The sequence below is a fragment of the Lycium barbarum genome, chromosome 8 (assembly GCF_019175385.1).
Source record: "Lycium barbarum isolate Lr01 chromosome 8, ASM1917538v2, whole genome shotgun sequence".
Lineage (NCBI taxonomy): Eukaryota > Viridiplantae > Streptophyta > Magnoliopsida > Solanales > Solanaceae > Lycium > Lycium barbarum.
The window spans coordinates 5888641-5900782 of record NC_083344.1 but is presented as its reverse complement, the minus strand read 5'-3'; the positions used below and the strand labels follow the sequence as shown (position 1 = coordinate 5900782).

The 12142-nt window shown below is 36.9% G+C and overlaps 1 protein-coding gene across 1 annotated transcript; it reads right to left on the bottom strand.

Annotated features, from left to right (window-relative positions):
• Positions 1 to 272: 272 nt before the first annotated feature.
• Positions 273 to 2314, bottom strand: LOC132607625 (F-box/kelch-repeat protein At3g23880-like). Its single transcript, XM_060321717.1, has 3 exons — positions 1851 to 2314; positions 1504 to 1723; positions 273 to 461 (listed from the first exon to the last, which is right to left on the bottom strand). Exons 1-3 carry the CDS (start codon positions 2312 to 2314, stop codon positions 273 to 275), a joined length of 873 nt encoding a protein of 290 aa, XP_060177700.1.
• Between the last annotated feature and the right edge of the window lie 9828 nt (positions 2315 to 12142).

Below are 12142 nucleotides of genomic sequence, written 5' to 3'. Positions count from 1 at the left end.
TTGGAATTCGGCAGGTTTCTTTTCTCGGAATTCGGCAGGTTTCTTTTCTCGGAGGATTCATCTCCGTTTCTCATTGCTCTTTTGCCATTTTGCAATTCTTTTTTGTGCATGAATTCTGAAATCTTTGTATCACTTGATTACAAAGAAATCAAATAGGCAAAGCAGCATATAGTGCTGACTGCGGTAAGCTATACATGCAAACATCATCCATAAATTCAAGGATTGTACCAAAAAAAAAAAAAAAAAACTTAGTGATCTATAAAGTCAATTTGTCATTTGATCAAATCATTTGTCTTTCCATCACTGTCCACTGGATGCCTTACATAAAAGCTAGAGTCAACAAATTCGAGAAGTTGCATTACGTTATCTACATCTGGAATCCCAACTATGAGATTCAAAAAGCAGCCAGCTCCCGGTGATGACTGGTTTTCAAAAACATGTGTCACAGCTCCATAGCAACCCTACAATGCAAAAATAGATGACTGGCAGATCTGTATTCTGCCCGACAAAGGTAGCATAACAACAACAACAACATACCCAGTGAAATCTCACAACGTGTGGTCTGGGGAAGGTAGAGTGTACGCAGATTTTACCTCTACCTTGGGAGGTAGAGAGGCTATTTCCGAAAGACCCTCGGTTCAAGAGAAAGCATGACGAAAAAGGTCAGCAACTGAACGGGAAGTGGTTTAAGAATAAGAAAGGACTGACGAATCGGATGCGCTCGCCCAGCGAGAAAGACCCCCGGATGACTTGAGCTTGTCTTGGCTCTCTTGTTTGACAAATAGGACTTTGCTTAGATGGTTTGGCACACTTAGCTTTCGATCGAGAAAGACGGGAGTGAAAGCGGGCTTATTGCCGAAGGAAGGGGGAGAAAGGGTAAATGCATTCTTTTTGAATGAATACCCGGTAGCTCTCCGCTAGGAGACAAGACCTGATGTACCAGCTTTACTTAGTCTTTGACTTCATTTAGCGGCCATTCAGAGCCTTCTTTAGTCTTGCTGCATGATGAGCTATTCAATCAGGAGAACCGGCTTTGTTTTATGTCTTTAAGCAATTCAAAGCAGTATGAAAATGAAAATAACAAAAGCGAACACCAAGTGAAACAATTGATATTACAAGAGGGCCTTGTTTCATGAATGAGTTTCGGGGCCAATTTTCTAAGATGTCATTCCTCACAAGAACGTGGTCACATTCTTTAGCTGTAAATTCTCCCCCTTTGTCGTGCTTCCATCTTATTCCATCCATCCTTTGGAATTTAATGGATGTGCATTAACAGGGCTAGTAATTGATCAATTTCCGAATTGTAGCAATACCTTACAGTACAGCCAGTGTTCTCCTCTTTGCTAAATCTCCCGAATTCTTAACCAGAACCTTTTTGTTAGTTCATCGTTATGCAAAAGACCTCGAAGAACATAGCACAAATTTCCATCCTTTCACTCACTGATCAATAGGTACTCAATCTTCCTCCAGGAAATTTAGCGAAACAAGACTTTCAACATATACACTAAAGTTGTTTGCAGAAATACAATGAATCTGATTCACTGGACGCACAAAGGTGTTATCTCTTGTATTGTACCACACTAAACTTGAACCATCATGCACTAAAATTTCGTCATTCTGGGAGATGAAAATTGGCCAAGCGTCATAGATTTTCAAGGGGATCGAAGCCACCTTGGTCCATGACTCATACTCCTTCGTTACCCACACATCCGTCTTGATCTTGCTGTGAGAGAAAAAAACATAAACTACCTCCTGAATACCATAGTTCACAGTCTAAATAATTATCATTCGGGTCAGGCAACACTACATCTCCAAATGTCTCATCTACGAGGTCGAATGAAGTAATAAACCATGTGGAATTCCTACCACTAACACGATAACGATCCGGATCGGCGACCACCCAATGAAGTTTTCCATTTACAAATTTATCAGCTTGATCCAAAAAGTTGACATTTGGGCATTCTTGAATCATTTTCCAAGAATTAGTTCTCAAACTATAAACACTAACATCATTCTTATAACAATTATTGCATTTGTTTTCCACAATTTCTACAACTCTGTAATCACTTTGACACTCAATATAACCAAATCCATAAGAAAAATCATTACCCTCTTCTTTAAGATGCAGATTAATTCCTAAAGGGGGCAAGTTTTTCAACTCTGTTGTAGATGGATTCCATAGAAACAAATCCTCAAAATCACAAGCAGTACAGAACAATCCATCACATGAACCCAAGATTTGATATCCTATACAAAATGGATCTTCCCCAACAAAAGCAAGATCAGTAGGTATGTGTAAAGGTTCTTCATACATAGTTGAGTAAAGAGACCTAGGGTGTGTTCGTTACGGAGGAAAATGTTTTCCTAGAAAATGTGTTTTTGAAAAATAAGTGAATTGCTACTTATTTTCTCATGTTCGTTTGGGTAGCAGAAAATAAGTGAATTTCTTACTTATTTTCTCATGTTTGTTTGGTTAGTAAAAAAACATTTTCAGGAAAATACCCACTCAAGCCCCACAACTCCACCCCAACTCCACCCCCCCCCCCCCACACTCCCCAACTCCTATTTTTTTTTAAAGTATTTATTTTTTTTCTGAATTTTCTAAACCAACACATCCCCCTCCCCTCACCCCCCACTCTCAATTTTTTTTGGAGAGGGTGGTAGGGTGTTGGGAAAGGGGGCGTGGGGTGGGGCAAAAAACCAAAAAAAAAAATCAAAACTTTTTTTTCAAAACAAAATTAATTTTTGGGGGGTGGGGTGGGGGTGAGGCAGGGGTGGTGCAAAAAACAAAAAAAAAAAATTTAAAACTTTTTTTTTCAAAACAAAATTAATTTTTTTTTGAGAGGGGGCAGGCGAGGGGGCAGGGTGGGTGGGGTGGGGGTGGGTGGTGCAAAAGCCAAAAAAAAATATTCAAAACTTTTTTTTTCAAAACAAAATTAATTTTGGGGGTGGGGCAGGGGTGGGGTGGGGTGGTGCAAAAAATAAAAAAAAATCAAAACTTTTTTATCAAAACAACAACACCAACAACAACATACCCAGTGAATCCCACAACGTCGGGTCTGGGGAGGGTCAGTGTACGCAGACCTTACCCTTACCTTATATAGGGAGGCTGTTTCCGGAATACCCTCGGCTTAAGAAAAGGCATATGAAAGGTCAAATACGGGCAAACAAATCAAAGCAATTATGAAAAGAGAAAAGACATCATTTGACCCCTGAACTTGGCACGAAAACTTAGTTTAGCAACTAAACTTAAATTGTATTTATTTACCTCCCTTAACATCTTTCAAGTTAATTAAATACCCCTTTAATGACCTGGACCAGATGAGATCTAGGTGTTGTTCACCACTCGCTTGGTGATTGGTCCACGTCATTAAATATTTTTTTTTATTTAGTTTTTCTCTTTCTTCTTCATTCTTTCCCTATTTTATTATTTTATTAAAAATGGACCCCATGACCCCTAAACCCCCTTCTCCTTCTAACCCCCAACCCCCGCTCCCTCTCCTTCTTCCCCCAAATCGCTGCTGCTATCTTCTTCTTTCTTCAACAACTTTTTTTTTTTTTTTTAAATTTTCTCCTTGAATTTGAAACCTGAATTCTTCAACAACTCTATCAGCAAGATTCTTTTTTATTAGTTTTCTTCATAATTCATAAAACATTTAGAATCAAATTTATGTTTTGTTGCTGGGTCAATTCGTTGTTATGGTGGTTCGCCGGTGGAAGGAGAACATCGATGGTGGTGGTTAGCCGGTGGAAGCCGTTCTCCTTCTCCTAAACCCCCCACTTCCGCACACTCCTATCCCTCTCCTTCTTCCCTAATCCCCATTTGGGAATCCATAAATCAACAACATCAAACTATACCCAACATCATATACTTCTCTCCAAAACGTCATTTTTTTTCACCTATTATTATTATTATTATTATTATTCGCAACTCCATTTCTTCCATAACCATTTTAGAGGCTCTTCCTCAAAATTAAAGACCATCCCATTTGAAGGACAAACTGTGCAATTTCTTCATTTTTGTGTTGTTGCTGCTGCCTCCATCCCTCCGCCCCCACTCACCCTCCTCTCCCTCTCCTTCTTCCCCATCGTTTCAAGCATACCACAACAATTTAAGTGAGTTTTTTGCTTTGTGTGCTTTGTAACTGAAGATATGAAGCTTCAAAGGACGAAATTGTAACAAAAAGTGGAGAAATAAGTGATTTAGATAAGTGGGTATTGTTTAAATTGGGGAATTTTCAGGAATTAGATTTGAACAACAAGAACAAAATACCCAACAGTGTATTCTTTGTTAGTGGTAATAAAGTAAAGGTGAAGGAATTCTTTAGTTATTAGGGCAGAGTTCATTAGTTTCCCTTTTTATATTTGTTATTCAATGGCATTAACGTTAACTTATTTTGTTCTTCAATGGCATTAACATTAACTTATTGTATCTGCTCTCTTCAATTTATCTAGAAAAAGAAAGGAAAAAAAATTAAAAAAAGAGAAAGAAAGAAGATGAGGATAGAGAGCAGATACAGCGAGAGGATGGGGAAGAACGAGATGGAGGCGGGTTTGAGGGAGGGGGGGGGGGGGGGGGGAGGGTTGGAAAAAGGAGAAAGGGAAAAGAATAAGAAAGAAAAGGAAAAAGTTAATTTAAAATGGAAAATAAAATATTAAGAAAATCTTAATATATCATCCAATTAGAAGATGACATATCTATAGTTAGGACCACTTTTAGTGTTATTTTTTTCCTCCCACGCGCTTTTAAGAAATTGGGTACACTTTCTTGCCACGTCATCAGCTAAGGGGGGTATTTAATTAACTTGAAAGTTGTTAAGGGGGGGTAAATAAATACAACTTAAGTTTAGTTGCTAAATTAAGTTTTCGTGCCAATTTCAGGGGTCAAATGATGTCTTTTCTCTTATGAAAATGAAAACAATGAAAGTAAATAAGCCATTATAAACCAACAAATACTTGCAGAAATCAAGAGACAAGAAACTATAGAGCAATATAACTACTCGTAAGAAAGGATAAATGCGACTACCTACTAGCCTTCTACCCTAATATAAGTCCTCCATACCCTCCTATCTAAGGTTATATCCTCGGTAAGCAGGAAATACACCATTTCCTGTCTAATCACCTCTCCCCAATACTTCTTCGACCTACCTCTACCTCTTCTTAATTTTTTTCAAAACAAAATTAATTTTCTTAGGAGGGGGTGGCGTAGGGGCAGGGTGCGTGGGGGTGGGGGTGGGGTGGTGCAAAAACAAAAAAAATCAAAACTTTTTTTTTCAAAACAAAATTAATTTTTTTTTTGGGAGGGGGGTGGGGTGGTGCGAAAAATAAAAAAAAATCAATTTTTTTTTTTTCAAAACAAAATTAGGGTGGGGTGGTGCAAAAAACCTAAAAAAAAATTCAAAACTTTTTTTCAAAACAAAATTAATTTTTTTTAGGAGTGGGGGGTGGGGTGGGGGGAAGGGTGAGTGGGGTAGGCTGGGGGAAGGGGTGGGTGGTTGGGGGTGGGGATGGAGTGGGGTGGTGCAAAAAACAAAAACAAAAAAAAAAAATTCAAATTTTTTTTTCCAAAACAAAATTAATTTTTTTTTGGGTGGGGGTTGGGGGTGGGTGGGGTGAGGATGGGGTGTGGTCGTGCAAAAAACCAAAAAAAAATTCAATTGTTTTTTGCCAGAGGGGTGGGGCAGGGGTGGGTGGGATGGGGTAGGCGTGGGGGTGGGGTGGTTGGAGTGGTTGGGTGGTTGGTGGAATGCACTTATAGACTTGTTTTCCCTACTTTTATTAGGGAAGTCATTTTCCCCATTTTTGAGAAGCTTGTTTTTCTAAACAAAATGTTTTTCAAAATTTTTTACCAAACGAACATGGGAAAATTGGAACCAGAAAATGTTTTCCTCCATACCAAACACACCCCTAGTGTAAAAAGTCAAGCTACTATTTTCTTCCCCAAAGTTTCTAAAAAGAAGCCTAAATTCTTGATTCTTGACTAAAAGTTTTAGATGGGCTTTGATGAATTTGGGACATTAGATTAGAGAAAGCCAAGATTTAGAAACACACATTCTCTGATATAAGAAATGAGATATCATAATTGACAACTAGAAAATCAGATCACAACTGGAAATTCCATAAAACAGTTACTGATTTGAAAGTTAGTTAGGATCAGTTTTTGGCGGGAAAAGTAGTTACAAGTAGTTAGGTTTCAATAATTCAGTTTTTCTATAAGTAGTTAGATCCCTATATTCATTGTAATCATTCAACAACATATACATTGATTCTTAATACACAATCTCTTCTTTCTACTCATTTCTATCTTTTCCATCAAAACTGTGCTAAATCACTCGAGTTTTTTCATTGAATTCCTGTTTTAGTTGTAGATTTACTCGAATTATTATTGTATTCCTGTAAATCTAGTAACATTGGTATCAGATCTTTGTGATTCTCGGCAATAATGGCAAAAGAAACTAGGGCAAACAGAGATCCATCAGCTGAATCTACCATGGAAGGGGGAGATGTACGTGAACTGTTGCAAAAACTAGTACTTAATGGAGAGGTGGCTTCAATGAAGGGATTGAGTCAAACAGTTGCACAATTGAAGGAACACATCGAAGGGGCTAGAAGTGAAGGATCTCTTGTGGAACATATTGCAGGAACTCCAAGAGAAAGAGGGTCAAAAGAGAGACCAAATAATGAGGAGGAATTGAGAGACAAGAAGACTACAAATTTCCACAATTACTCAGGAACTTCCAGGTACTCAAAACTGGATTTTCCAAGATTTCTAGGGATGATTTGAAGTCTTTGTTATTCAAGGTAGAGCAGTTCTTTGATTTTGATAACATTGCCATGAACAAGAGAGTGGGATTAGCTGCAATGCACTTTGAAGGAAAAGCAATCCAATGGCGTCAGTCCTTCATGATGTATAGGCAATATACTTATCATCCTACTTGGAATGAATATATAATGACATTATTAGAAAGACTTGGGGCTGACTATGATGATCATATGGAAGAAATTAAGAAAATCAAACAAACTGGTTTTGTGAAAGATTATCAATTTTCTTTTGAAAACAAGTTAACTAGGGTCAATCTATCACAAGAAAATACAATAAGTTGCTTTATTGGTGGACTTAAAGATGAGTTGAATAGAGCAGTTAAATTGACAAGTCATACCACACTCTCTCAACTGTTTAGAACTGCTAGGATGCAAGAATCTTTCCTAGATGCTCAGGCTAAATCTTACAGACAAACTGCAGTAAATATCAGTTCTGGTTATGGATTTAAAAAGATAAATGAGCAAAAGGTCCAAAACAAACCCTTATTACCTACTTTTATGGGAGATAACTCAGTGGGCAATAAAGGAGTTGTTAGGAGAAGGTTAAGCATAGAGGATATGGATGAAAAAAGGGCTCAGGGATTATGTTACCTTTGTCCAGAAAAGTATGTAATGAGGCATAAGTGCAAGAATTTGAAGCAACTTTACTTTTTAGAAGTGGAAGAAGTAGTAGAGGACAACTTGCATATTATTGAAGATAAGGGGGAGGATGCAGATTTAGAGATGATAGAATTGAACCAACCTTTAGAACAGATGGAAATTTCTGTTCATGCTTTGAATGGTTCTCTTGGTTTTAGAACTTTGAGAGTTACATGTTACAGTTCAAGGAAACCATTACATATATTGATTGATACAGGAAGCTCTCATAACTTCATAGATCCTACCCTAGTACATCAGTTGGATTATGGTACCAGACTTACTATACCATAGATGGTTGCTGCAGCTAATGGAAATGACATGAAAGTGGATCAAGTATGCAAGATCACTTGGTTGCTCCAAGGTGCTGAGTTTTCAACAGAATTTTTATTGCTCCTATTAGGATCATGTGGCATTGTTCTAAGAGTACAATGGTTACTCACTTTGGGTGACATCAAGATGAACTTTAGAAAACTAACCATGGAATTTTAGTACAAGGGAAAGAAACACCTTATCAGAGGAGCTGGGAAGCAAATTATCATTTCTGGATTTGGAAAGCTTGAGAAACTCTCAGGTAATCAGTATAAAGTTTGTATGATACAAGTAGTTCCTTTTATGTGTCATAAACTACAATGGCATGCATTAGAAACTAAGGAAGATAAAGAAATAGAAAAGGATCCTAAACTAGTGTATCTTTTAAAATAGTTTGCTGATCTATTTGTTGAACCAACCACAAGACCACCTTCTAGAGGGGTCTTTGATCATAGGATTGTGTTGCAACAAGGGGCTGAACCTATAAACAAAAGACCATATAGATATCCCTCAATCAAGAAGGACATTATTGAAGACTTAGTGAAGCAAATGCTAGACCAAGGGATTGTGCAGTCTAGCTGTAGTCCATTTGCATCACTAGTTGTGCTAGTTAGTAAGAAAAATGGATCTTGGAGACTATGTGTAGACTACAGAGATCTTAACAAACACACTGTTAAGAATAAGTTTCCTATCCCTATTTTAGAAGACTTGTTGGATGAGTTGGGAGGATCAACAATTTTCTCTAAGATTGATCTTAGAGCTGGTTACCACCAGTTGAGAATGGCTAAGGAGGACATACCAAAGGCTGCTTTCAGGACTACTCTGGTCATTTTGAGTATCTAGTAATGCCATTTGGCTTATCAAATGTACCAGCAATATTTCAAGGATTGATGAATACTGTGTTTCAAGAATTTCTCAGAAAGTTTGTATTTGTCTTCTTTGATGAAATTTTGATCTATAGCAAATCAGCCCAAGAGCATGTAGAACATCTCAGATATGTATTTGTAGCAATGAGAAAACATTATCTGATTGCTAAGGAGAGCAAATATTTCTTTGGAGTTCAAAGGATTGAGTATGTGGGGCATTTTATCACCGAGAAAAGAGTATCTACAAACTCTCAAAAGATCCTAGCAATGCAGAATTGGCCCACTCCTACCACTATTACGCAGTTGAGGGGATTATTGGGATTAGTTGAGTATTATAGGAGGTTTGTTCAAAGTTTTAGTATCATCAGCAAACCCTTAACAGATTTGCTGAAGAAAGACAACTTCAAATGGTCTTCTTCTGCAGATGCAACTTTTAATCAGTTGAAAAATGCTATGATTCACCCTCTTGTATTGGCAATTCCTGATGCCAGTAAGACATTTGTTATGGAGACTGATGCTAGTGGATATAGGTTAGGTGTTGTACTAATGCAACAATGGCACCCTATTGCTTTCTTCAGTAAAACTCTATCAAATAGACATGCTGCATTATCTGTCTATGATAGAGAGTTGTTATCTATGGTGCATGCAGTTACTAAGTGGTCATAATACTTACTTGGGCAGAAATTTATAATCAGAACTGATAAAAAAGCTCTAAAGTTCCTGATTGAGCAAAAGCTACACACAAACCCTCAGTTAATATGGTTAACTAAGTTGATGCCATTTGATTTCTCCATTGAATATAAAAAGGGGTCTGAAAATAAAGCTGCTGATGTACTATCAAGAGTGACAGGATCAGAGTTACTTGCTTTGGTTATTACTAGCACAAGTTCTGAGCTACTACAACTATTGAAGCTTGTTAGACCGCTGATCAAGAGTTACAAAATCTCATTACTCAACTGCAAGCTAATCCTATAGCAACTTCTCAGTTCAGTTGGTCAAACAACCAATTGAGAAGGAAAGGCAAATTAGTGATTGGTAAGGATGAACAACTCAAGAAAACCATCATGACACTTTGGCATTCTACTACCTGGGTGGTCATTCTGGTGTGGATGCTACTTTAAAAAGGGTAATGACTCTATTGTATTTGAAGGGATTGAGAAATGATGTCAAATCTTTTGTCCAGAAATGTGATGTGTGCTAGAAAAGCAAAGTTGATCTAGCTGCTTCTGCTGGTTTATTGCAACCCTCCCAATCCCCCTGTCATATGGTCTCAAATCAGTATGGATTTCATAGATAGTTTACCTAAATCTCATGGTTATGAAGTTATCTTGGTTGTGGTAGACAGACTTAGCAAATATGGTCATTCCATACCTCTCAAACACCCCTACACAACTCAATCAGTTGCTCAAAACTTCTTAGATGTTGTTGTTAGGTTGCATGGGTTGCCTGATTCGATAGTCAGTGATAGAGATGCAGTTTTTCTGAGCACCTTCTGGCAAGAGTTATTTTCCATTCAAGGTGTGCAGTTGAATATGTCCTCAGCCTACCATCCTCAAACAGATGGGCAAACTGAGGTCTTGAATAGGTGCTTAGCGATTTACCTAAGGTGTTTTTGTGTTGATGATGCTAATGGATGGTTTTCATGTATACTTATAGCTGAATATTGGTATAATACTTGTCATCACTCTTCTATTGATATGACACCGTATGAAGCTGTCTATGGAAGACCACCACCCCTACGTCTACCCTATCTACCTGGTGAATCTAGTTCTGCAGAAATGGATAACACCTTGATCAATAGAGAGTTAAAATTGCAATTACTGAGGCATCATATGCTCAGGGCTCAGTTGAGGATGAAACAACAAGTTGATAGTCACATAAGTGACAGAGTTTCAGTGTTGGTGACTGGGTTTACCTCAAAGTGCAACCTTATAAACAAGCTATTGTGTCTCAACAGGCCTTTCACAAACTAGCTGCTAAGTACTATGGACCAGTTCAAATCATTAAGAGGGTTGGAAATGTTGCTTATACTCTCTTATTTCCTGATTCTATTAAGATCCATCCCACAGTTCATGTGTCATTACTCAAAAAGTGTCATGAGCTTCCTACTCAAATTAACTACCCACCTATTATTGACCTTTCTAGCCCTTATTACCCAGACCCTGAGTCCATTTTGTAGAGAAGGATGATCAAGAAAGGAAACAAGGTTGTTCCATAAGCACTGGTCAAATGGAAGGATTTTCCAGTTGATGCTGCCACTTAGGAACTTGTTAATGTGTTGCACACCAGATTTCCTGGTTTTGATCCTTGAGGTCAAGGATCTTTCAATGGAGGGAGTAATGATATAAGAAATGAGATATCGTAATTGACAGCTGGAAAATCAGATCACGGTTGCAAATTCCATAAAATCGTTACAGATTTGAAAGTTAGTTAGGATCAGCTTTTGGCGGGAAAAGTAGTTACAAGTAGTTAGGCTTCAATAGTTTAGTTTTTCTATAAGTAGTTGATTCCTATATGCATTGTAATCATTCAAAGACACATTCTTACTACACAATTTCTTCTTTCTACTCATTTCTATCTTTTCCATCAAAACTGTGCTAAACCACTTGAGTTCTTGCATTGAATTCCTGTTTTAGCTGCTAATTTACTCGAATTATTGTTGTATTCCTGTAAATCTAGTAGCATTCTCACATGTAGCCTTAGGAGTATTTCAGATATTAGCTCTTGGGGGAGAAGTGAATCATGGGAAAAACCAAGATTTGATGTTTTTGCTCTATGCTTTGAGAATTCCATCTCCAATTCAAATATCAGAGGTTTTGATAGTTGAAAAAAGGGTTTTGGTTGAGCTTTGATCCCTTTATTAACTAGTAGTCTGCCGGTTCAAAATAAGTGTTTACTCAGTCTTTTTCACACAAAACACTAACTTCTTCAAAAAAAAAAAAAAAAAAAAAAAAAAAAAACTAAACTACCCTTAATTAATAAGACTATTGCTTATTTATTATCTTGAGTAAATTGGAGCAAATCTTAAAAAATAAAATTAATTTCTTCTAGATTTTGTAAGTGGACAATAATTTTACTATTTCCTTTTCTTTATTTGCATTTTTATTACTTTATGTATTAGACACGTTTTTGACTTATTAATAAAATATAGTTAGTGGGGTAACACCCAATGACCTTGCCTTAAAAATAAAAATAAAAACTAAAATAACAAGGCTAACTGAATATTTATTTTGAACCGTGGTATTCATGATTGGAATTGTCTCACTTTTACTTAAATTCAATTAATTCACTATTTCTTCTTATTTCATCTTAATATACCGTGCATATTTTATTTCAAATTTGCATTTTTTAGATTTGGTTCTTATATAAATAACTATTTATTTCAACTATGTATTTTCTTTTTCGGGAAAAAATATTTTTTTTAAAACTTACCTGGAACAAAAAAATCCATCATTTTAGCCAAATAAGAAAGTTTTAATTAATGTAATGGAATACTAACTGTGTAT

Coding starts and splice junctions, on each gene's coding strand:
- LOC132607625 (XM_060321717.1), bottom strand. CDS start 2,314: ATGTATGAAGAACCTTTACACATACCTACTGATCTTGCTTTTGTTGGG. Junction 1,724..1,850: donor AGTGGTAGGAATTCCACATG/GTTTATTACTTC, acceptor TTTCTCTCACAG/CAAGATCAAGACGGATGTGT. Junction 462..1,503: donor TTTCTGCAAACAACTTTAGT/GTATATGTTGAA, acceptor TTTGCATTGTAG/GGTTGCTATGGAGCTGTGAC.